General features: G+C 34.9%; 1 protein-coding gene across 4 annotated transcripts in view; it reads right to left on the bottom strand.

Annotated features, from left to right (window-relative positions):
• MAP4K4 (mitogen-activated protein kinase kinase kinase kinase 4) overlaps window positions 1-26,867 on the bottom strand; it is a 195,043-nt gene that overhangs the window by 5,676 nt on the left and 162,500 nt on the right. Inside the window, exons 14-28 of one of the 4 annotated variants that reach the window (XM_081326477.1) lie at window positions 25,199-25,285; window positions 24,373-24,579; window positions 22,980-23,141; window positions 20,645-20,875; window positions 19,670-19,776; window positions 17,146-17,297; window positions 15,939-16,036; window positions 13,183-13,358; window positions 12,363-12,483; window positions 11,169-11,360; window positions 7,019-7,136; window positions 6,600-6,770; window positions 5,989-6,132; window positions 2,867-3,001; window positions 1,529-1,629 (exon numbers count right to left, since the gene is read on the bottom strand). In XM_081326477.1, coding sequence (XP_081182603.1) covers window positions 1,529-1,629; window positions 2,867-3,001; window positions 5,989-6,132; window positions 6,600-6,770; window positions 7,019-7,136; window positions 11,169-11,360; window positions 12,363-12,483; window positions 13,183-13,358; window positions 15,939-16,036; window positions 17,146-17,297; window positions 19,670-19,776; window positions 20,645-20,875; window positions 22,980-23,141; window positions 24,373-24,579; window positions 25,199-25,285 — 2,202 coding nt within the window. The remainder of the gene's footprint in view (window positions 1-1,528; window positions 1,630-2,866; window positions 3,002-5,988; window positions 6,133-6,599; window positions 6,771-7,018; window positions 7,137-11,168; window positions 11,361-12,362; window positions 12,484-13,182; window positions 13,359-15,938; window positions 16,037-17,145; window positions 17,298-19,669; window positions 19,777-20,644; window positions 20,876-22,979; window positions 23,142-24,372; window positions 24,580-25,198; window positions 25,286-26,867) is intronic. The other 3 variants (XM_081326479.1, XM_081326478.1, XM_081326480.1) reach the window with 3 other exon arrangements.

Raw genomic sequence — 26,867 nt, 5'->3', positions numbered from 1 at the left:
TTTCCCGAGGGACTCAGGGCGGTTTACAGGGCAAATTAAAACAATACAATATATACAGGTTAAGGTAAAAGGTAAAGGTTCCCCCGCACATGCGTGCTAGTCGTTTCCGACTCTAGGGGGCGGTGCTCATCTCCGTTTCAAAGCCGAAGAGCCAGCGCTTGTCCGAGGACGTCTCCGTGGTCATGTGGCCGGCATGACTAGACGCCAAAGGCGCACGGAACGCTGTTACCTTCCCACCGTAGTGGTCCCTATTTTTCTACTTGCATTTTTACGTGCTTTCGAACTGCTAGGTTGGCAGAAGCTGGGACGAGTAACAGGCGCTCGCTCTGCTACGCGGCACTCGGGATTCGACCCGCCAAACTGCCGACCTTCCGATCGACAAGTTCAGCGTCCTAACCCACTGAGCCACCGCGTCCCTTATATACAGGTTAAAATAAAATTAAATTAAATAGCCCCAAAATAATATTAAAACCTTAACCCAAAAACCCTCAGTCCAGGCCGGCAAGCTCGAATAGCCAAGTGGCAATAAACTTGAAATATGAGAATGACCCTTGCATGTGTATAATATTTTTAGTTCAGATAATCATATGCTTTTTAAAATCTTTTACAAAAGTTAGACTTTGACTGCTACTGTTTCATTTTCTTTGTAAAGCTACTGATTGAACTTTTACATAAATTCAGAACAAAAATAGCAATTAAAAGTAAAGGGAGACATGTTATATTTTAAAAGTGTTATTACCAGGGACTCAAAATTCACCCTTAAGTAATTCTAGAACTTCAAGACAGTATACAAGTAAGTAGTTTTTTTTGCTACCAACCCTTTTTGTTTCCATTATTTCCCTCTCTTCTTTCTTAATAATCTTCCCTTTCTCCACCTTGAATATTCTTGAGCAGATCAATGAACAAAGCCTTATCTCATTTTTCCTATGTAGTGCTGCCTAGCTCATCTTGCATGACTATTAACCTAAAACTTGGTAGTAAATGGAAAGCCGTGCTTAATAAAAACCTACGAACTGAAAAGAAAATAAGAGTAATGAGGAAAATTGCAACATTTCTTATTGGGGAACTGGCAACAAGTCTCATGACTAAGGGACGGACACCAGTAAAACATGTGTATATTATTTCTCCTACACAGACCATGCTGTATATTCTACTAAAGCAATTATTTTCATATAAAAATGAAGGACGCAAGAAAAGACATCAAGTCATGCCCCTGGTTTCCTTACAGGATCATGGATTGTTCTCTTGAAGAACGAGGTTTTTTAATCAATAGCCATAGACCTTAACTGTAAAGCACATCAACTCAAGACATCCACAAGAGTGTGGCAGATACAAGCTATATGTTATTTCTAGAGTAGCAATTTCCCCTAATACTTTTAGGTGAATTTGGACTTGTTGCTGTATGATGGATAATGGTCCCTATTTAAAACACATCATAATTTATCATAATTAATATTGTTAATAGTAAGTTTACTCTGACATTCTTCAATGACTTTTAACACATTTCAAGGGAAAGAGGCACCTTTACCTTAAATGCCATAAATTTGTGGTATGGTTTTGGTGCCCAGGCATAGACTTCCACAGAACTCTTCAAAGCAATTACTAAGAATTTGATTCTTTCATATTTTACTAAAATTAAAAAGGACAAAAATTGTAAAATTATTCAAATGTTTTATAGAGTTGATAAGGCATCAAATTTCAATATGTATTGTAGAAAATATAAAAATACACATCAGAGAGTTTATAGCTTAAGTCACAAAATTATGAACTGTTGATTTCAAATTATCTCAAATTACATAATAATAATTAACATTACATGTATGTAATATTGATACATTAAAATATATAAACAATTATAAATGTTTACTTTCTATATATAAAACATACCAAAACTCCACTTCATTCCTTAGGCAGAATTGTATATAGATTTGGTTATATTAATTCCCATACTGATCAGAAGATAATGTATCCAACCAAAATAATTAGATTGCTATTTCTTCATTGAAACATTAAATATAGATTCTAGTTCAAACATATTCTTCAAGTATTTCAATGACTATTAAGTTTTTTTTCTACCATGCAAATGTGGGAGGGAGAGAGAAAAACTGATTTTCAGCACTCCTAAATACTAAGAAATGAAATGTTGGTAGAGAAAGAAAGAGAAAGAAAGTCAGTCCACAGAGAATGGCTATTATGAATTTAGCTTTAAGATGAAATTAAAACCAGACACAAAATTATATGGCATCTTTTTTTTTGGAAAAGAGCCAGCACCAGAGTCAATGACTTCCTGGTGTTTCATTTATATATTTTCCAATAGGATAAGAGAGTCAGACTATCTTCTTAATACTTCCTAATATATATGATCCTACTGAAATACAATTAATCTCTGTTGTGTTCAGAATTGGTAAAACAATGTACAGGAAAGGAAATTACTTCTCTCTACAATTTGGTGTTAGGAAATGAAATGATGCCCAGGAAGAGGAAAATATGAGCTTCATTTTCAATTCACATTTGTTTGTATTAAAGCAAGCTGTAATTAATATATATATATATATATATATATATATATATATATATATATATATATATATATATATATATATATATATATATATATATATATATATATATATATATATATATATATATATATATATATATATATATATATATATATATATATATATATATATATATATATATATATATATATACACTCAACAAAAGAGGGCATTCTTAGAGCACTTATTTTGAAAATGTGAAATATGTAGCTGTATTTTTATGCCACATGATTTACTCATAAAAACCAAAAGGAAGTTCACTTATAACTAGAATTGCTTTCAAATGAATATAATGAATTACTTACCAACTTTGTAGTGTACACAGCCTTCTAAATCACCTACAGTTGTCCATCCTTGTTTTTTTTCTACTTCGGGATCATTGCGAAGGATCTTGTTTCTTAACCATGAGAGGTAATAAACTCTCAATTTGTTTTTCTTACCTAGACATAAAATATTTTCTTAAGAACAGGGCAAGATTTACACTATGTAGAATAATACAGCAATTACTAGAAGTGTATGGAAGCAACTGTATATATTGTATCCCATGTAATTTTATCTGCCATAGAGGTATTTATTCTGAACTTTATTTTTTTTAAATTGCTTATGTAGTCACAATACACCTACTCCAAGATATATGAAGGGAAATTTCTTAAATTATATTTAAAAATATATATACCCTGCTCCCAGGACCTAGTAGTCTATTTAGAAGGAATAATCATCTTCTAAGGATCACTCTCACTTGAGTAATGGAGTAACATAGTAATACAAGCCCAGAGATATTGCAAAAAATGAAGTTCATAGAATAATTATATTTGATACAAATGTAAAATATTTAAAAAGAAGAACACAAAAGAGCTGCATATCTAGCACTGTATGTTTTATCCATCAATCACATGACCAGAAGGAGCTTAGTCATGATGTAAACAGAATAGTAACTTCTAGAAGACTTTGCTATGTAACAGCTGTTCTGTGGTTCTCCATACTAAACCTTATATAACTGCCATTGTCATCAATAAAGTGGCAGGGAAGGTTCCTGTCTGAATTGTGGGCAAGTGATGTATTCAGAAGGGAATATGAAGAACTGAAGTAAACAGAAAGTGTGACAAATACGAAAGTGCCAAAATTATCTCTTATACTAAATTATGTAGTAATTTTTATTTTACTGTAGTAAAATAGAAAAGTTAGCAAGTAGCTATAAAATAATTTCTCCAAACTGAATGAACTGACTTTATTTCGACAAACATTATTACGAAATTATTACAAAATGCAATTCAATGTGCATGAATGCAAAGTGATTCACTTCGGAACAAAAAAAAAACCCGCCAAAAACCTAAAAAATAAATAAATAATCCAAGCTTCTGCAGCTACCAGTAACCAGGAAAAGAATCAACAGCAATAGAAAATGTCAACCAGGGATGGCTAAAATAATGAAGAAAGAGAGTGAAAATAAATTTGCCAAATACATTAATGCCTGTACAATCCCAAATGGCTGAACTACACTTGAATTATATGCACAGCTCTAATTACCTGATTTTAGTTAGAAAATATGCAGAACATAGCAATCATCAGAGCTGCTCCTCTCTATATCTGAATGACTTATGAATTAGGTTGTGCGAATTTATGCAAGATAGGGCTTGAATCAAAGCAGCATGTTTTAAATGTAAACTTCAAAAGAACATCTAGTTGGCCTCTGTACCTATGATTTGATGGGCCCTTTACCTAATCTAAGAGTTAAATTCTTAGCAACAAATAATCTCATTCTTAATAAATTTGTCTGATACTTTTCAAAATCAGCTAAGTTGGTGAGTTCATGTAATTTGAGAAGGAGTGCTACTCTTTCTTAAAACTTAAATTCCCGCCATTTAATTTTCCTAGGTGTACTGCTTTTGCTATTAAAAGAATAACTACTCTAACCACATAGTATATTACCCAGGTATAATGGATGGATACCTCTACAATTTCCTTCACCTTTTTCTAAATTAAACAGTTCATATGTTGTATCTTCCCCTCATAGGAGAGTTGTGCAAGTCCACTTATCATTTTAGCTGCCCATTTTTCTACAGATTTTAGAAAGTATACCTCTAATTAAAATACTGTAACATATTTCCAAACCATATTTACAAGTTTCAATATATTTATGTAAACTCATATACTTTATGATTTCCATAATGCATTTGTTCACTGAAGCTGGGATGGGAGGCGTTGCGATGTTTTTCAGCTAGATTATTCAATATTTTGAATTCATAGATCCATTCTTAAAAATTGATAAATGAAACCCATATTGAAGTTTTACTAAATTAAATCAACAATTCATCTTTAACAATGAAGTTATGTATTAATAAAATTTCTTTAACAAAACATACTAATTTTAATATGAATCAGGTTACAGTATGGTTTTATGCAGAAGTAGCTATTTTATTAGACTCATATTCTGATTATCCTTCAGGAGTTCAAACTAGCTCACAGCACTTCCTTCTCTGTTTTTCTCCCACAGTAACAACCCTACAGACAAGGTTGGTCTAAGAATGTACAACTGGCCAAAGTCACAGGAATAGTACAAATGAAAGGTAGCATGCCAGTTTATATTACAGATTTTCATCATTCAGACCTATCCTGATTGGATAGCAAATTTTCAGTTTGAATGATGCCAATAATATAAATCAAATAAGTTATTGATGATTCAGAGTATAAACAAGAGTTGCCTTCGCCATGTTTCTCTGAGTTTTGGTATAGTTTGGACTATGATATATATCACAAAACACATATAAGTCAGAAACGTTTACAATGTATATATGCTTGCTCTCATGTTTACAAGCCAGAGTTTGACTTTGTAATCTAGTAGCAATTTTTTAAAGCTGTGATTTACCATCATAAAGCAACACAGTTTTAGTCAAGACATAATGTAAGCAAGGATAATGAAGGATAGTACGAACTACTGTGACAATGGAGTCATTCAATAAGCTTACAGCCTATTTTTTTAAATAGCAACCCTGATAATAAAAACAGGTATTATAATGTCTCCATCATATTTTTAATCAGATAGGGTAAGTTATAAAATATCCCTTGGAAAAATGAAAGCTATTTTTGTTGTTGTTAGCTGCGAAGTCGTGTCCGACCCATCGCGACCCTATGGACAACATTCCTCCAGGCCTTCCTGTCCTCTACCATCTTCTGGAGTCCATTTAAGCTCACGCCTACTGCTTCAGTGACTCCATCCAGCCACCTCATTCTCTGTCGTCCCCTTCTTCTATTGCCCTCGATCTTTCCCAGCATTAGGCTCTTCTCCAGTGATGAAAGCTATTATCATATAGTAAAAAACTGGCTTCTAACATTAATTGTTCTTCATGCAAGAAGTAGACACTTGTAAGTGTAAAATACAGGTACAACGCATTAGTAATACTGCTATTAAGGTTATCAAAAAAGATACCTGATATTGTCACCAAGACATTTAAACCTTCAAGTACATCCATTTGCTGAAACCTCCTTCTGTTTATTAGTGGATAAACCTTCCCTTGGCCACTTCTATCCAATAACATCAGGCCACTTTCTGTCCCCACTAATAAATTAACTCCTAGAATAAACAAGATTAAGACAAACACAAGTTAATTGGATTTTGGATTTGCTATTGTGGATTATTTAGCTATTTAAATATCCAACAAAGATTACCATGGTATAAAAGATATAAAGCTCCAGAAACAGCTTTGAAATACTTTATAGCCCTACATCAGGAATTTTCATACTCAGCTTCAATTTTCAATTCTCAGTAGAAAATATTTATTAACAATTCTCTTGGTTACCATGGGAATCAAAGCCTGTCATTAAAAGTTATTAATACAATACCTAAACATGACAAACCAGACTTATCATTAAGAAACATTCATGTTCATAAGCAGGACTAAGTCCTGATCTAATTAATAAGTCAGTTACGAAACCAGCACAACTTCTGTATTCTTAATAGATTTTCTTAATTTTATGAATAAGCCTGCAGCTTTCAAGCAAATATATGAATGAAGTAGCAGTGAGCATTGGATTCTATACCCCATAAGGCAGCACATAAGATTTCAGAATTGAATCTCTTCTTGTATTTGCGGATCTCTGGGGTGTCACTCTGTGGCCGTGTATTTGTAGGATTGACATTAACAACAGATCCCTTTCTGGTTGGATCCTGCCTCATTGCTTCTGATCTCATTGCTTCACTAGAAAATCCCACTGTAGAGAGGGACAGAAGAGAGAAAAATGTGAAAAATAGAGAACATTTATACTAATCTTAATATGCAGGTGTTATACCTACATGAACACATTATGTTAAAGATCTCAATGACTTCAAAATAATTATGTTTGATTTTTGCCTTTACAAAAATATAAAGAAAACATTTAAATAAAGAGACATTATAAACATATACACTTTTAAAAACTAATTTTTATACTATTGATTTGTTGCTACTCTTATAACTTACCAACAGAAGTCACAGTAGTTCCACTAGATGGAGATATCTGTAGTAATCTGGGGTCTATAAAAGGTGTGAAGGAGGATGAAGATTTGTGTTTCTGCAGTGTGTTACTAGCGGACTGAGTCTGTAATGTAAATTTCAAATAATCATCTTAATAAAACAAGTTAGTTATTAAAGAAACAGACATTTCATTTAGCTGTTACCATACAGCCTGATTTTCAGACGTGCTACCTATGTAGAGACAATATACGTGGTTCTTAAAAATAAGTAAAATTTAAATTACTGCTATGACAAGTTTCTTCCACAAAGCAGCCTTTGTTTTGGCTTTCACAAAATGTATTCTGAATATATTAAGCTTTACACTAAAAACTTAGAAGAATCTCCTCCTGTTGAAATAGGAGTCCCTGTTTTCTAAATCTTGGACTTTATCGTCCAAATTTTGTTCTTTTTCATTTCATTGTTTTATTTCCTACTTTATATTTCTGCCTGTGTCTTTTTTACTGTCAGTAACCAATTGAGATATACGATCTCCATATGCAACAAAGTATGAACAATTAAAAATTAAGCTACCAGCTTTATAATTTTGACTTGTGATGATGTTTAGTATTATTTTCTTTTAAAAAACTTTTATTTTGAAAATTGGATTCTTGCCAGAAAGCTGCAGCATGTTCTTCCACCATCATTTTTACAGAAAAATATTAAGATAGTATTAAACAAGTGGACTTATTAGGAGGAGAAATGTGTAAATGGTGACATGAAGGTACTGGTATATCTGGTTATAACACCAAACATGAAAAACACAAACAAGGAAGGAAAATGAAATAAATGAAACTGTTAGAATGGCTTTAAAAACTTGTTATATATGTGAGTTAAATGTTGTACAGAGTATGATGCATCTTAAAAGAGAATGACAGGAATGAAAAATTAAGTATGCCATATAAAGTTGATCTAGAAAAAATAGCACTTTACATTTAAATTGTTTCATGCCTTTTCCACTCATGCTGCTCAGTCTTCTTTCCTAGTAAATTTCTATCACTGGACATCTTTCACTATCGCCTCCAAAAAAATATTTTTTTTCCATTTCATATTATTTTGCTTCTATAAAACATAAGTCCTCCAGAAACAAAATACATACAATTTAACATTAGGAGAATAATTAGGCTAGCACATATTCTATCTGTTGACCATACTGTGCAATTACTGATATAAGATTTCTTTTCTCATTTTTTCTGCATATGGAAGGCTCCCTTTGACCATAGGATGAACATCAGATAAACAAGTTCATACTAATAACTGAAGCTTTTATTAGTATAATAAAACCATTTTATACAATTAATTTGTATCAAATGGTATGCAAAAACTATTATTTAAAAAGAACTTTATTAGAAAAAAGAATTAGGGAGATCTTTATCATTAATAACTGCAATGCAAGCTTTACTGTCAGTAAGGGACTGCATTTGTCATATTACCTAAAAGAATTGCACAAACTGCATTTTTATATACTTTGCTGATAGAGCATTTAAATAGAACTGGCCATTACATGAAACAGAATTTCTCATTACATATAGATATTGCCTAAGTGTTGATTTAAACCATAATTATCTTTATTGTTTAGCAACTTGACATTCATTTCAGAAAAGAAGATAGCCTTTCTGTTCAGTTGAGTGCATGCTTGGGTATAATGTGTTTCATTTCATGAGAAGATTAAATGTATAAACTATACAACTTATCAAATAATGAACCCTCTTAACAGTAGGTGTAACTAGGAAGTGGTATGCTAGGAGCTACACTCACAGAGAAGCTAGGAAAATGTGAAAGTGACCTAAAGTTGAGGGTCTAGAACTTTGAATACCATATTTATTTTTCTGGTTTGTTTCATTTTTCTGTGTGACCTACTAAATGGACAAAGCTATCCATGACTTATAATGAATCTGATCTTAAGAGGAAAGAGCTCATGTAATCAGAGCAGCACATACTACATAGGACTTGTTTTGTCATCTGAATGCAATCTATATCTATTTCTAAAATGTTTAGGAACTTCTGTTCATTTACCATGATTTCTATATTAATAGAGAAATAGATTTATTTTTAGATATTTTACCTGATTACTGTACAAGCAACATAACTGTGCTTCATATCATGTGGTTGATAATGCCTATATGATTTTAAAAAGCAATATATAAAGATTTCCCTTTTTCTAATATGAATAAGCAAAAAGTATCGACTTGGAATTCACTATTAACCTCTCTTAGGAAGTAATGAGGCACATAATCTAATAACTGTTTATAATGTATACCTACTGTGGTTTATTAGCCTCACTGTCTTACAACGCTGGAATTTGGATGAAGATTTCATCTCAAAACTTAGTTCAGAACCAACCCCTCAAACTGCAATTAAAGTTTTGCCTCAGAATTTAAATGGCAGACACTTTTATCAGAAAATTACCCAATTAGTTGCCAGACTGACTTCTCTCATTACTAAACATGAGCTGCCATTACAGTTTTAAGCATCCTATGACTAGTTGTAGGCCATTTAAACTAACTTTTAGATCTTGTGGTGATTTTACAAAGATTAGCTTATTATTGCTGTGGCATGCTTTGCTTCCGATTGAGAATCTGAAAAAGAGCTCTACGTCAAGAGTCCCCAAACCCTGGCCATGGCCCACTACTGGACTGTAGCTACGTGAGCAGCGTGACAGTGCACACGTATGCCTGCACTCAACTTGCACAAGTGGCAGGCCAGCACACGTGCACATATGTGCGCAGTTCAACTGGCACAGGTTGAGCTGGGCGTGCCAGCCCACCACTTGCACAAGTTGAGCTGCATGTGCATGTGTTCACACTGGCCCAGCACTCATGTAGCCTGGTTTCCCTCCCCACCCCTGGGCTGCCAGGTTACAAAGTTTGGGGACTGCTGCTCTAAGTGGTTGAAAATAGGGGTATTTAACTTCAATGCAGTAAGCAATTTCAAAACAGCTTTACTGCTCTCATACATGAAGAGTAAATTTGAGTAAGGTTTTAGGCTAACAGGATTAAATGAAACTGTTCCTATGCTAAAAACTTGCACATCTTATGTATTTAGAAGAATTCATGTGCAGTAACTTAACACTTCTTCTTTATTGCCAGCAGATGACATTTTAAATCTCTTATAGCCTGCAAACTGAAAGGGTATTTGTATTCTGGGAAAACAGCCTATTTTATAGTCTCCTGTCAGAGCAGAACCATATGTTAAAAACAAAGACAGCTCATTTTAACTAACAATATAAAATAAAACAACCTTAATAATTCATAAAAAGAAACTGATTATTATATTAATATTTTCCCCTAAAGCAGTGATGGTGAACCTTTTAGAGACCGGGTGCCCAAAAACCAGCCCACCCCCGCTCTGCCTGCCCCCCTCGCTCTGCCCTCAGGGCTATCCATAGCCTGCCGATCACCCAGGCAGCCCTGCAGCACCATAGTGGCCATGCCCTCCACCCACACCCCGAAGCATCATCTGCTGCCCAGCTGCCATGTGCTTGGCTATGCTGCTCCGCGTGAGCCACACCTGGGGGTGACTCTCCTCTGGGGGGGCTGCTAGTGAGGGGGCTGTGGGAGGAGGAGGGGCTGGGGCGACGGCATGCGGGCCCACAGAGAGGGCTCCGAGTGCCGCCTCTGGCACTCGTGCCATAGGTTCACCACCACTGCCCTAAAGAAAAGACTTATGATTAGGCTTCAGAAAGCTTCCTTTGAAATATAGTGTATCCTTTTCCAAAGCAAGGGCTCCTGCATGCACAGTTCTCCAGCACTGTGCTAAATCAAGCAGCATTTTTACTTGAAAAAGCCAGTCACACTAGGATTACTTTTAGACACTTCCCAAAATAGCTTTGAAACAAATGCTGATAAAACACTCAGTTTAGGTGATACAAAAGCCATGCAATTAATTACTTGTAAAAAGCAAAACAAAATAGTAGTCAACTGGCAAATTTGGGGTAAAAATTCAATAGTTCAGAGTGCTGGTACATAAGAGCTGAAATGTGTTACTTTGGGAGAGTGAAGGGACAGTGACAGGAAGAAGAGCAGCAGAAGGGACACTAGTTGGAAATTCTCTGGATGCTAGCTATTAGGAAATACATTTATAACCCTATGAAAGCAGCCAGCTGTGGTGCAAGACATACCTCATTAGTAGTTAGCTTGTCCTGGGGTGTCTGTGGGGACATGGTGGGTGTCGGCTGGCTGGAGGATGGGGAAGAGGAGGTGGAGGAAGTGGAGGAGGAATGGCTTTGCTGTAAGAGATCTGGCAAGAGGTGAATACGACCGGCAAAGCCATTGCTCTCATGATGGCTGGCACGCTTTGTGTCAACTGTACTCTGTAGAAAAAACAGGCACACTTGTCTTGCTCAAGTGCTGTGTACAAGTCTATGCCCTAGCAAAATGATCTATTTTAAATGTTTTAACCAATAAATTAATCAACCAAGCCTTCACTGTGGAGTGGGATTTACTGTATTTTTTTTCTTGCAAAGCCAATTTCTTTACTGGCAAATTTAAGTTTCTACAGAACACATCTATGATAGCACCCGTGTGCATTCTCCTTGTGATTTTTTTCTTGCTATCACGCTTGTACTCAATTATCATTCTGGTGAATGTCCTAATTTAGCTGTTTAAACAATAATCATGCCATCTAAATAAAATATGGGGGCTCCATTACAAAAATGATGTTCAGTTGAAAAATAAGAAATGAAACTAGTAAAGTTCATGTCCTGTGATGTACCTAACCTAATATACCAGGAAGTTCAAGACAACAGAGGCCTTTTCTCAACCATTTCTTACATAATATCTCATTACACCAAGACTATGTATGGCCCAACATTTCTACTCCTAAAGATAAGTTGCCTTAGTCTTGAAACCTGCCTAGATAGGAAATGTCTTGTGTAAGCTGGCTGAACTCTTCAGTGAGATAGTGTGGTGTAACTGTAAGTGATTTAAAATGAACTAGATGATCCTTGTTTTACTGTTTCAGGGCTCTCTCATCACCTTCTCTTAAGATGCCATAAGATGCCGCTAGAAGTGATACAAATGCAACTGACTTTATACCAGGTTCCTGCTATGACATCTACAGGGTTTTTTTATTCCACATTAGAAGAAATTAAAATAAACACTGCAGAATCATACAACAGTCATTCCAATGTATGCATGCAACACACAGTGGAAACAATAGGTGAAAACTATTGTTCCCTTTGCATACTCTAAATCTGTTTATTCACAAATAGCTACCATCTGCATCTGTAACCAATTTTAAGGTGGGAAAAGATAAATGGGAGAATGAATGAATTGATGAAAAGGAACAAATACATACTGAAAAGGTGCATTACCTGTCGGACGATTAAAGTGCCCTCCTTGGAAGGAGTCATGGCAGGTTCACTTTCCACATCATCATGCACAATCATTGTTTTTACTGATTCCGTTTCTCCATTGCTGAGGTTCAAAGTGGATCTGTTTGGTGAGGACATGTCATAATTGGTGCTTCAATATTCAATATTCACTACAATATTAAAATAACTGTAACTAAAGATTACTTATTACATATCCATGAAACACCTGTCTTTTAAGAGATTATGGAATTAGAAATGAATTGTTATTGTTACCCTCAGACTTAGCCTTTTATTTTTCTCAGTTTGTTATATATTTTTCTAGTTTATTTTTTTAGTGTATGGTAAAAAGGACAACCCTATAAATTACAAAGATTCTGTCAGTGTTGCGACAATTGAGAAACTATAGCCATTTTACCTTTTGCTTTCCTTGTGTTTTTTTCTGTTATTTGGGATTCTCAGATGTAGAAGGGGGGAATGCTTGAGTGTTTTCTCTTAGCCATAACATTTGCAACTGGGTGAGAATCAAGGTCAATGTTAGATAAAGTTTTGGGTTGAAAAGTTGGGAGGAGAGCCTGTGTTTTAGAATAATTGATGAATGTGATTTATGACAGCCTTTCTGGGATGGGAATTGCAACTTGTAACTTTGTATCAGGGGAACTTTTAGTCTTGGGTTTAACTATGTAGTGTCGATACTTTTGTTTCCTGAATAAAAATGTTCTTTGAGGAATAAATCTTTGCTTTGAAGTTCTTTTAAAAGGTTTCATCTATCTGAACCACGACAGATTCTTTAATAAAGTGAAATAGGAAAAATGCAACTAACACTGCTCTGGCATCTTCAGGGCCAGAAGTAGATTCATCAACTCCTTCTTGCTCCATATCATCCTCCTCCTCATCTGTTGTTCCTGATTCTTCACTTGATGATGAATAATCTGTCACTTTGTGAGGTGGTCGTACATCTTCCACTGCCCGCAATTCCTTTGCTAAAGCAGTTAAATCCTAGAGCATATCATAATAGTGTTGAAAAATTAATGCTGAGCCTGTTTCAACAGTTTGTTCCAAGAACTGAATCCCATTAATTAACTGATACTTTTATTCTATGTTTGGCAAATTATTTTAGGAAATACTGATAGATAAACTGGTATATGTTTTAATGCTTTAATTCTAATAGAATTAAATCAAGCAAAACACACTTCATATAACCTTCACAGCAGGATTTGAAATTTAACATCTCCTGAGATAGTACATGAGTGTTATTGAATGATTTTTTTTCCATATAAGCTTTCTTAATTTAGCTTTATCATATAATTCCTTCCCTCCTAGTTGCCTGTTATGTTCTGCCCAGTTTTGCTAACAATAGTCCCTGAGATTTCACAGATTTCTTTTGGCAGTTTCAAATGGCCACATGTGGAAAAAGAGGATGGAAAGTTTTGTAAATTTAAGTTAAGTCATGTTAAGGTTTGAAGTTATTTCATAAATTAACTCTACTTACCACTTCTCCCTGAAGATCAGTCACATGACATAATAAGCAAATCAACATTGGACCAAGATATGGTGCATGGTTTGGGAAAGGAAGATAAAATGCAAAATTAGTACAGAATTAAGGCACTTATCTTGGAGGTTCACAATACTAAAATTACCACATTGGCTTACTTAAACACTTAAATGAAGGAATGAAATACATAACTAAAATACAACATTAATTCAGAAACTAATCCAGTTATCTTGGGTCTTAAAGATACTAAAATTACAGCAGTGGCTTATTTAAAATTTTTAATGAAGGAGTAAGAAAGTAGAGCATGAAATAAGAGTATGACATGGGATTATAAATAAGAATCAGTATAGTGGAAAGTAGCTTGTTTTTCCCTATTTCCCTTTAAATTTTATAAGAAACAGTAATATAAAAACCAAAAACATCTGTGCTGAATCAGACAAATGAACTGCTTCCATAAAAAGTCAAAATGATGTCAAAAGAAAGGCAGGTGCGAGATTTAAGGAAACAAATTAATTTTTTTCTAATTTTTGAATCAAATTAGATTTGGCCTTGCTGATCTTCAGAAAAGCTTTCTATTGGTGCATGTAAACAAGCTAATGTTAATGTATGGGAAAAATATAACTGGGAAACTATGAGTACAGATATAATAATAATAATAATAATAATAATAATAATAATAATAATAATAATAATAATGATGATGATGATGATGATGATGATGATGATGATGATGATGATGATGATGATGTTGGAAGGGACCTTGGAGGTCATCTAGTCCAACCTCCTGCTCAGGCAGGAAACCCTATACCATTTCAGACAAATGGCTGTCCAGTTTCTTAAAATCTTCCAGTGTTGGAGCATTCACAACTTCTGGAGGCAGGTTGTTCCACTGGTTAATTGTTCTAACTGTCAGGAAGTTTCTCCTTAGTTCTAGGTTACTTCTCTCCTTGATTAGTTTCCATCCATTGCTTCTTGTCCTGCCTTTGGGTGCTTTAAAGAATAGCTTGACTCCCTCCTGTTTGTGGCAGCCCCTGAGATATTGGAACACTGCTATCATGTCCCCCCTCGTCCTTCTCTTCATTAAATAGACATACCCAATTCCAGCAGCCGTTCCTTATATGTTTTAGTCTCCAGTCCCCTAATCATCTTTGTTGCTCTTGTCTGTACTCTTTCTAGTCTCAGCATCTTTTTTATATCGTGGTGACCAAAACTGGATGCAGTATTCCAAGTGTGGCCTTACCAAGGCATTGTAAAGTGGTATCAATACTTCACGTGATCTTGATTCTATTCCAAATGAAAGGCAACGTCCCTTCTACTGTTGGACGAAATGCAGTTAGAGGAAAGAAGAAATGGCTGTTTTTTACTAACTGTACAGATTAGCCTTTCAGTACATCATCTCTGTTGAATGGAAAGGTGCTGGTGTTGAATGGGCAATAGAGCTAAAGGCAACTCGGTAGGGCTTTCAGGAATAAATGCTTGCAAATTGAAAAATATGTTTTCCTGAATAGTATTGACATAAGTAAGACTCATGGCTTTCTCTAATGAGTTAAGAATGACTGGAAGTCTTGGTCTTGAATGTCCTAAATTTAGCAGTTGTGAAAGCAAAAAAAAAAAACCCTCCCTTCAAGAAGGTCATGGTGTCGGGGGGGGGGGAGAGAAAACTCTAACTCTACCCATTTCTGTGCCTTATTCACTTTGCACTATCACTGCCTATGGAGGTTCTTTCTTGGCTCCATGTTAACATAGGCCTCAGTCATCAAAATCATCACTGTAATTGTGCCCAAAGCTTTCCCATTTGGACTGGCTGTCACATAGTTTTCAAGAATTCTAAAATCTCTGATTTAAATTCCGCTTGCTTGGGTTAATTGCTTGGAAGTAGTTATTGGACATATTATGAAATAAAAAATGCTAGGGATAAAAATAAACTGCTTATGTTATCTGCAGATGACCAATGTTAATAAACCTGAATGAATCACACCTGATTCATTCATTTCCTTATCAGCTAATTCAAACAATTATCACTGTCTTCTATGCAAAGATATAGACCATAAATATAGAGCTAACACACAACAGAAGAGCCTTACCGCAGGTTTGCAGGGTCTGAAGACTTCTTTCTTCTCTTCAGTCTTTTTGGCTGCAGTTTCATTACGTTGTGAAGGTGAACCTTCAGATTTTGATGATGCTAAGTAATCAAGTAACACAAAAGCCCAGTTTATTTTTAAAAAAATAGAAAAATGGGAACATCCAGCAGCAAACAATCAGACAGTTCTTGCTACCATTGCAAAAAAGAAAACAAAGCCAGTGTTAGAAGGATCCAAAATAAATAAGAAAATGTTTCTGAAGCATTTGAAACAGAAAATAGTTATTAAAACATCTCAATTTGATTAATAGTCAATATTAATAACAGATATGAGAATAATGCAGGTAGTACCTGGTTAATAATAATTCAGACCAAGAACCTCATTACCAAGGAATGTGGCCATAGAGTATGACGTTATGTTAGTGTGTCAATTTACAATGGTAGTTCTACTTTCCATTTTTAGGGAAAACCCACATGGTTATTAGGTGTATCATTATCTGATTGTCATTTACAGCTTCCTGTCAATCTCCTTTGCTTGTTGGAAGTTGGCAGTAAATGTTCCAAACAGGAAACGTGACCACAGGACACTTGACTGTCATAATTATAAGTTGTCAAATACAATCACATGATCAGCGGGATATTGTGACAGTTGTAACTTCAAGAACTATTCCCAAGTTTGCTCATTCAGCCACATCATAACATTCAATGGTTGCTGAAAGAATGGTTAACCGAGGACTACCTGTACATTTCTTTATCAACATATTCAAAGGTATTCTTCCCAGATTAAATTACTATTTAAGTGTTCCTACATATATAGCTCTTATAACTTAAAAGTGACTAGGAAACAGAAACGTTTATGTGTATGAATGTTAGTGTATATGTGTGTGTGTGTCTGTGTGTGTAAAATGCATGTCTGTATATTTCATGGACGTGCCAGTATAATCTCAGCATCATATAGGAAAAGTCTACTACCCTTGTTCTTACAGCAACTGTTAAGCATAGGTTGTAAAATCTTCCTTTTGGGGAGGGATAGATAAGTAAATAAGTAAGTAAGTAAATACATAATTAAATAAAACTGTTTGAAGGATTACAAATGCATGTCTATTCTTCACTTGAAACAGGTTTTTTTGCTTATATCTCATTCAGAATCTCTTTCTGGATGCAATGAACCTGGAATGTATTTGTGGTAATAATTTATTTTTTTTCCTTACATCTCATCCGGAATCTTTCTCCAGATCCACTCTGGGAACCAGGATGGGAACCAGGCTGTGAACTCGAATTACTTGATCCAGAAGAACTTCCACTTCCTGGTCTTGGCACCAATTTTTCCACTCTTTCCCAGAGCAACCGAGGTTCTATATTGCTAAAAACGATAGATTTTTAAAAAATGATTAATTATCACTTTGCTTTCTTTTTCTTGACATGCCTGCTCTAAAAGAATGTAAATGACCAGCTGTCTGCAAGGAGAATAAATCCTTCCATTCCCCACCATCCAGTCAGAGCTGAAGAAGCTTCTTGGATGAGAAGCAAAATGTCTTCAAAGAAAAACAAAGAAGTCCAGTTGCCTCCTGAAAAAGCATCTTTGGGACAACTATGACCTAGATGATTAAGAATCTCCATAGACTATTCAGGAATGTTTTTGAATTCGAACAACAACAGTTGCATTCAAGCAATTACAAGCTAGCCTTCTGCTAGCTTCTCTCTTGACTTTTAAAAGTTGGAGAGAAGCAAGGATGGTGTTGTTGTCCACATTCTTCTTTATCTACTAAAAATATATTCATATGATATCTTCAGGTTATTATGAGGTATGATGTTGGGTCTCTAGAATCCAAGCTATTTAGTGTTATCTGGGTAGTTCTCAACTTATTGAGGACTTACAGTTGCTTAAGAACTTTCAAAATTATGATGAATTTGAAAAAAGCTACTTATGGCCATCATTGCAGTTAAGACTTTTGGACCATCCCTGCAGTCTTGTGATTGCATTTCTGGTATTTGACAACCAGTTCACATTTATGACCAGTTGCAGTATCCTACAGTCGCATGCTTACATTTTGCAATGTTATTTTGCCACTTTCTGGCAAAAAAATGCTTATTGGATAAGCTGGCTTTGGACTAATGATCATGTGATGTGCTTAACAATCACAATGATTCGCTTAATGACCATCATCAAAGTGATGAGCCCAGTCACAGGGTGACTCAATTTATGATTACAGTGACTTACAACAAAAAATCTAAGGTCCACTGGGATTGTAAATTGAGGACTACTTGTAAATGTAATCACAATACTAATGTATGCCAAGAAGCAAACTAGCAATAAATACAGAAGGGAATATTAATATAACATCAATGCATTGTTATATATCCATTAACATACTTGCTTCTACAGTCTGGATCAGTATAAATTTATAGGATTCTTTAAAGACAGTCCAGTTATAGTACATTACAGTGATCCACTTGTGATACAACTGAAGAAAAATTGGCCATTACCAGCCTAAACTGGAGCCCATTGTAGTTCAGTCTATCATTCCCAACTAATCACATTCAAATGTTGGATTAAGGGCACTCCAACAGATTGTGATTTTTTTCTTTTCTTTTCTTTTCTTTTTTAAGAGTGTATGATCTTTGGCCATCGAAAGCTCACTGAATGACTGTAGCAAAGCTCAAACTACCTCACAGGGTTGTGGGAAAAACTGAGCAATGAAATGTTATGTATAGTGCCTTGAGCCCTTGGGGAAAAGGCAGGATACAAAATAACTGAATAAATATGTTGATCCTGATCCAGCCTGTCACATGATATACTGTAAGCCTAAAGGTCTAGTAATTTTCTTGGGGCTGATGACAAAAGAAAAATAAACTGCTCTGACATTTGTGGGTCTTGGACAATGCAATCTATATTCTAAAATAAGCTCTACGGTCTCTAGAGGTTAAACTAGAGTTTAATGTGTTACTCTACAAATGACTAAAGCTAAAATCACCATACCCTTCTTGCTAAAAAATGATAAACATCAAAATGCTCTCGTATTTTAATATGATTAGATCAAAGGAGGGATATTTTTGGTGAAGGTCTCACTGCAAATTCAACACATTTGTCACCTACTCTAGCAAGTCTCTTATGACTAACTTAGACAATAAAGCTAATGCAACTATGCATTGCCTAAGAGACTGATCATACACAGAATCCACATTCTCAATCTGTACAAGCTGACAAAAATCACAAAACAGGTTTAAGAGACATGATTAGAAACTGCTATAACTTTAGTATCTGAGGGAGCAGATGTAAGTTACGTTAACCCATAAAATGCTCCACTGAATTGTCATAATTAAACAGAATTAAAGAGATGGATTAAAACTGGTCAATGTAACAGACAGGTTTCTGCAATCATTTCTATTATTTCAGTGAAGTTAAATAATAAGTTTAACTTTAATTTGAATATCAAAATTATTATTTTTGCTACTATTCTCTGACATATTAAATATATTTTAAAAAGAGGCTGAAGTATGATAACCTAGCACAGTTCTGCAGAAGGAAACCCTATTTATATAAATCGTGCTGGGAAATCATTAAGATGTTATTACTTCCTAAAGGTATAAACACACCTTTTGAGATTGCTTAGCTATAGCAGGCTTTGGCTTAAAAAAAATCAACACAGCTCAAATCTTATATTCTGAGTGAAGATGGGATTCCAGGGTGCTTTTCCCCCTCAACCTTGGTGTCAGGAAGAAAACATTACAAACCTTGTGGAGTTTCTTTGACCTGCTTGGTTATTTTGCTGCCCAGTGCTTTGTAGTGGAGAATCTCGGCGGGATAGCACAGGTGATCTGGATGTGGTTCTCACCGGTACCTTATGGAATGCACAAGGGGAAATAAAAATAATTAATATAGTGTTGCATGTGGGAAACTATATTTCTTTTGTTCCTGTAAAGTTATACATAAATATATGCACAGTTATATTACTAAATATATAAAGCTATATTACTAGTACCTAAATAAAGTAATTCTATTGGTTAAAAAGTTCACTAACTATAGAACCCATAAATCCAGTTGGATTGCATTTAAGATGCTAAACAAATAGGACATTTAGTAAATAGCTAGCATAGAAACAAATAACTATCCACTCACAGACGATCATGACAGAACATAGAACTTTAAAGTAACAGATTTACAAAGCAATAGGCTACAATAGCATGGGGATTTAGAAAATTAAGCTCTAAGGAACCAACAAATGCTTAGTAATGAATCAGTAAAAGGCAGACTAGGAGGAAAGCAAGATTATATCTGATAAAAGTAAATCACATTAAAATGTTTTTGTGGTCAATACTATCTTAAAATATTTACTGACTTAAGTTAATTAAAGGATGAAAAATAACTTTTGGCTACGTTTTTTTTGTTTGTGTTTTCTTGGATATTACCTTTTGCATGATAAATATTTTATTTATGAATAGTAGACAGCTTATACATTTTTGCTAATCTTCAATTTTCTGTAATCCCTTATCTACTTTCAAATGCAAATTCTTCTTGAAAAAAATGAGGAAGAGAAGAATTATTACTGTATACCACCCTTTAAAAAAATCCCCAGGGTGGCATATGAACATATTAAAAGCCTGTTTCTGATATTCTACAGGTGTGCATTCATTAATTAAAAACCTAGCACATGCCTTCTGTTATTCTTTGGTTTTAAAAAGTCAAACTTCTGTCTTTCTATTCCTTACCCTTGGAGGAACCTCGTCACTGTCTGATCTAGCCCAAGACTTTTGGGTGGGGTCAGGTACCTCAGATTTAGAGTCAGAACTTTGATTTAGCACTTCACTGCGTGAGGGTGGATATGGGTCCTGAGAGCGCAGATGGTGATGTGCAAATTTGGGAGAAGGGTCACTGAAGGAATGGGACCGTGAGACAGGGGGAACATTGTTCTTGAGAGATGCCAGATGAGACCACTGTACCTTACAAAAAAAAACATAGAACATTCAATGCGTTCTGTACAACTGACTTTTCCCAATTAAACACAGAATAAAAGGCAAGAAGGATTTAGCTGCCAGAATGGTCACATCAGCGGTATGAAGCAAGGCAAACACATGATGAAATCAACGGGCTTAAAGCAAGGAAGATGCTTAGAGCCCATGAAAAGCTATGAACACAGTGTACTGGCATGTCAGAAAGCATATTCTGAACATACAGGTTCATGGAAGGGAATGACAGGAAATCCCACTTGTTCTAACATGTGGTCAAAATTCCAAACATGCCCTACACCAAATTTAAAACATCAATAAAAGAATCAAATTTTGTAGTAGTAGGAGTAAATAAAAGCAACCAAAAAGCTGGTAAATAGAATGGCTTTGAAACAATTTAGTGGTATATTCAGAATGTGAAATATGTCGCATTTAGACATATGGAAGAATTACATGAAATTAAAAGGCACTGTTTATTTTTCAGCAAATATATGTACTGGTTTATATATGTGCTCTGATGAATGTGTGCATGTATGTGTGTGTATATATACAGTATAAACATCACATATGCACACACTCAATGTACAAACAAAGATCACATAATATGTGATATATGCATACACTATATATTTGCATATATGCACATTAGAGATCACAAAAACATGATCATATGCACTTTACTGTCATATGCAAGGTAAACTTTACAATAATAATTTATTACTACACCTATAGAATTATACTATACTATGCCCACATTTTTTCTTTAGTATCAGAAGCTGTTCAAACATGAAACCTAACTAAGTTTCATAGAATTCTAGAAAGAAAAGGATACATAATAAAGAAACAGATTAGGAATAGAGAGAAAATTACTAGGAGAATAAGAGAAAGGATGGCTAAAGGAAGTTTTGTAAATTTAGAGCTGTCTATAGAATAAATGTATTACATAAAATATATTTTAGAAGACTATAATGATTTTAAAAGAACTCTTTCTCTTAAAAGAGCTTTCTTTTAAAGTTTTTTAAACTGAGCATTATTAACTACCACAAATATTCATAACTAGCTTATATTTTCTTAACATAATTTTCCCAAAAAATTTCCAAAAGATTTTCCTAGTCAGAAATAGTTGGGTATTTTTGACAATTACAATTACCATATGATTTTTTTTAACTTACTATTGCCAATTGTCAACAATCACATATTGTTTTATAAAGACAAACCTATCAGATGGATCTATACAAAAATCCAGTCACTATAATGTTTTTTAAATACATAGTAACCTATATCATTGAATCTCTTGGAGAGATCATTGCCTCTCCAATGTTGTCTTGATAAAGCAAGCTGTATTAGAAAACTGATCACACATTGATCACTGGGCACTGCTTTAAGACTGGAAATTGAATCCACCTGCTTGAAAAAATTCTCATTCAGTATTTTCATTTTGCCAGAGCAAGTGTGCTTCTAAATGGAGAATAGAAACAAAATTAAATATTATTTCATTTTCATTTCCCTTTAATTAGGTTGGAATGAATTAATACTCTTAATGATTAAGTCAGATAGTTAACAATAGCCTTCCAGTACATTAAATATTGTGTTTTGGTAGCAACCTCTGGAGGACTCTGGGAACTCGATTCAAGGCTTTCAGAAACTGAACATGTCCCTGAGGCAGAAACAGTGTCCCTTTACCCTAGTTAATTCAACTATTATCTCAAGAAAATTGTAGGAAAATGCATTAAACAGGGGTAAGATTCTATTTTAACCACTGCTAATCCATGTGATGAAAAGTCAGTTTTATGAAATAGAAAAGCAGTAGATAGAATTTTTCTTTCAAAATGTCAAATTCAGAAGGAATGACATAAAAAATAACATTCTCTACAATTTTAAGAAATACCAAGGAAAGATATGAAAAAGATGTTTTTTACTGAGAGTATGTGTCAATGAAGCGTTAGAGAGTCCCTCACATACAAATATGGGAAAGTGTTTTCTCTTAGGGCATCATACAAATACCGTGTAATATAATCTGTTGGTGTCCATGTATGTTACTTCCCAACTCTTCTTTGTTCTCCCCATCTCATCATCACACATTTCACAAGGACTTTACCTGTGATTCAATTGGTTTTTGCAATGATGGCTGAACCGGCTCGGAATTTCCATTTGAAAAGGACTCTGATCTTGAAGGCACTGGTGGATCTAACACTTTGCTTCCCTGTTTAGACTGGGCTTCTGGGGAGCTCTGATTATTCTTTCTATATCTATCATCAACCTGGAAAGAAAAAAAACCATATCTGGACTCAGCTGATATAATGAAAAGATGATTTTTAGAAACTGAAATAAAATTCCTCCAGAGAAACTACAAGTATCATGTTTCTGGTCAACTCAACAGATTGCACTCACTACAAATAACACTAGTAATCTAGAATTCCAAGCTTTATGTAGCTCTCAGCCCAATATGACAGTATGCTCATCTGTACTATTGCCCATTGCACTTTGGGGTTGGGATGGATTATGCTGAAAACACAGTAAAATAAATACATTTTCTTCCATATAATGGTCAGTGTCCAGCATCAATTCAACATGGTAGTATTTATGTTAATCTGCAGACAACACGGCTTATGACATGACTTTTTTGAGAAAAATGTATTTTAGTGGAAATTATCCCAGCAGTACCAGTAGTTAGCTACTATTTGGACATGGAAATTAAACAAAGTTGAAGCTTGTTAGAACTTGGGCCTTCCTTAAGCCTTAAGAGCAATCTTCAAATTCCTCTAGAAGTTGTTCTCAAAACTTTAATGTAGCAATAAAGTTGCACCCAAAACATGGTTTTACATCCATGAAACTATTTGGTAAACTGTCACATTGTCATCAGTTTCATTATGAATACAACAGAAAATGTTTATTGAGGCCATTAGCCAGCATAGATTATGCCATAATACAATAATCACTAATGAATGGTGTGTAGAAGACCTGTTATTTCTGACCATAAAATATATAAAATAACACAAATGAGATGTCTCCTTCTCCATCAAACTAGGCTTTATTTAATCCAAATCTTACCAGTCACGATGGACCTGTCACTGCTAAAAGCAAATTGATTTGTACATTGACTAGAGATTTATCTTCAGAAGTGACTGCAACACAGCATTTAAGCAATTAAGAAATTTCATGTGACTTTAGTGTAATATAGCTATTTTACCTATTGTTTTGAATGCTATATGAAAAGTGAAGAGATTTTATGGGCTAAATTGCCAATGTACTTTTCCTGGGTAATCCTCAAACACAGAAATTGGTCACATACTACCTGCTTGTGTTCTATAGAAGGAAATTATATACATTCTGTAAAAGTATATTTAAAAATTGTCCTTTTCTTCCAAGACTGGTAATGGGACACACTCATCTTCCTTTCTCGACATTCTTATGGGAAGGTGGTCTTTACATACATTATGATAGACACTTTAAAAGCAGTACTGGTTCTAATAACTTCAGATAGAATTTACCTCCCGAGGCCTTTCAGTAGGCTCATAATGGGATTTAGGCTCAGGGGTATGATAGTTTTGTTTATTCCTTTCTTGCTGCTGGAGCTGCTGTTGTTGATGCCTCCTGTGATCATGCTGAAGTGACAAAAGATATGCCTGTTCCTGTTGCAACTGACGTTGAAGCCTCTCTGCTTGTCGGTGTTCCTCCATCTCTCGCCATCTGTATTCCTTTGAGAGAACAGGTCAAAATATGAACACCACACTGGCAGGCACTTGCTTATCTTCTGGTGGTTATACATTTTGCTGCAGTTGCAGTGTTAAGTAAATATACCAAACTTCAAATTTACATTCAAATAGAGCACAAGTTTTCTCCTAATTTATAAAGCATTTTACACTACTTACAGGCATAATATTATTTAAATTATTGTGATCGGCACAGTCATAAATCTATTTTGCCATGAAGGATAGAGTGGTTTTGTTGTGGTGGGGGAAATGGGAGGGCCAAAAAGAACACAGTACCCTGACTTTTATATCCAATATTTAATAAAATACATGGCCTGCACTCTTGGTCTTTTGAAAAGGGTTGTTCAAAAAGTCAATTCCAAACTGTAACTTCTTTAACTTAGGGGGGGGAAAAAAACTTCACTGATTGGCTTGTCAGATTATCATACAGCATGGTTCACATAGGTCTGCCAGCCCAATACCCTGTAGGATGATTAGTTCTTGTACCAGGCTCTACTGTGCACAAAGTTCAGCAGATGAACTTCATTTAAAGACAATCTGGGACACCAGTCAGAGAAAGCAATCCCATACAGTAGCTACTAACAAAACAGATACAGTGCTTTACCAGTAACATGGCCTGCTCCTGGAGCAGCTGCTGCTGAAGAATTTCCAGGTGCCGCTGCTCCTCTTCTAGCTGTCGCCTGATATACTCCTGTCACATAGAAATTACCCAGCAATAAAATTGTTCACAACAGGAATGTATCCAAAGCACCTGAGTACAACACCACACAAAAGAAAAACAAAAATGCCACCTATCCCAATTCACCTTCAGGTGACAATTCAGTAATAAATTTAATAATGGGACTCCCTAAAGAACAATTAAGTAAAACCCTATCAGCTAAAGTAAGGAGAGAAAAAATCCATTATAGACCCTCCCTCCAAAAAATTAACTGAAAAGAAGGAAAAAAATGGGGGTCGGAAAAATTAATCTTGCCTGTAGAATTTTGACTTAAAAACAAGCAAATGAATTTTTAAAAACAGGGTGGTAGTTAATACTAGCAAGTCTTATCAACACAGCCAACACAAAATCACATGCATTTTTAATAAAATAATTAGTTTTGCACCTGTGATGAACCATGAGCAACAGCTAGAGCCAGGCTTAGTTAAGGCATCCCTTTTGCAAGCTTTCCATCAAAAAAATCTGTCAATTAGAACCTTAACCTCAGCTATAAATTGATCCTAGCCTCATCATCAACACAGACAATGCCAATCTGAAGTATGTGGTGGTTATGACAGAACATAAAAAAGCAGACATCCACTAGAGAAAGATATAACTCCAAATGCCTTTTCAGTGACACTCCAGAAGTCTGGATTCCTAAGCCAAGTCAAAATATACAGCAACATATCCAAAGCTAAGAACATCCTATCGTGCGAATTAATGAGGGAAAGTAAACACATGCACTCAAACACACATGAAAAAGACAATGAACACAAAAGGAATTAATAATGCAATGCAATGGCAAATGAAACTGCTTGTAATCTTACAAACAAAAAAAGGTGCATAGGAGCTAGTTATACAATCCTTGCATACCCAGAATTAAGTGGAGTTAACATTTTGTAGCAATATGTTGTTTTTTTAAACGAATCTATCAATGCCAGCAATACAGGTAGTCCTTGACACTTGACCAGAATTGGGATCAGAACTTCCACCACTAAATGATGTGGTTAAGAGAGGTGCACTTAATTTTATGACTTTTACTATGGTCATTAAGCAAATACTGTAATCATTAGGTGAATCTAGGTTCCCCGAATGATTTTGCTCATAGACCAGGGAAGGCCATAAATGGCAATCAAATGAATCTTGGTTGCTGCAACCATTGCAAGCACAGGCCGACTGCTAATCACATGATCACAGGGATGCTGCAGTGTGATGACCAGTTGTGTCATAACTTTGCACAGTTGTTAAACATATGGGTTGTAAATCATGGACTACCTGTACATTTTGGAGAGTGTGTGTTAACAATACATCTCTAGCTGCATGCAAACAATAATGGTAGATGGTTGATGCACTTCTTCATCTACATGAAAATATGATTTCCTAAAACCCAAATAAGTTATTCAGGGAGAACTTTTTTAAATCTGTTTTATATGAGTGGCTGTTTCTGCATCTGTATTTCCCAAAATTAAGTTGGGACAAACTTTCCCCAATCTAGCCCCTCCAAATGCATTCTCACCCAGCAGTTCTGGGAATTGCAGTTCCAAACTTTCTGGAAGATACCAAGTTCAGGGAAGCT

The sequence above is a fragment of the Vipera berus genome (assembly GCF_964194415.1).
Source record: "Vipera berus genome assembly, chromosome: 4".
Taxonomy (NCBI): Eukaryota; Metazoa; Chordata; class Lepidosauria; order Squamata; family Viperidae; genus Vipera; species Vipera berus.
The sequence above is the reverse complement of the archived record's forward strand: the minus strand, read 5'-3'. Positions and strand labels throughout refer to the sequence as shown.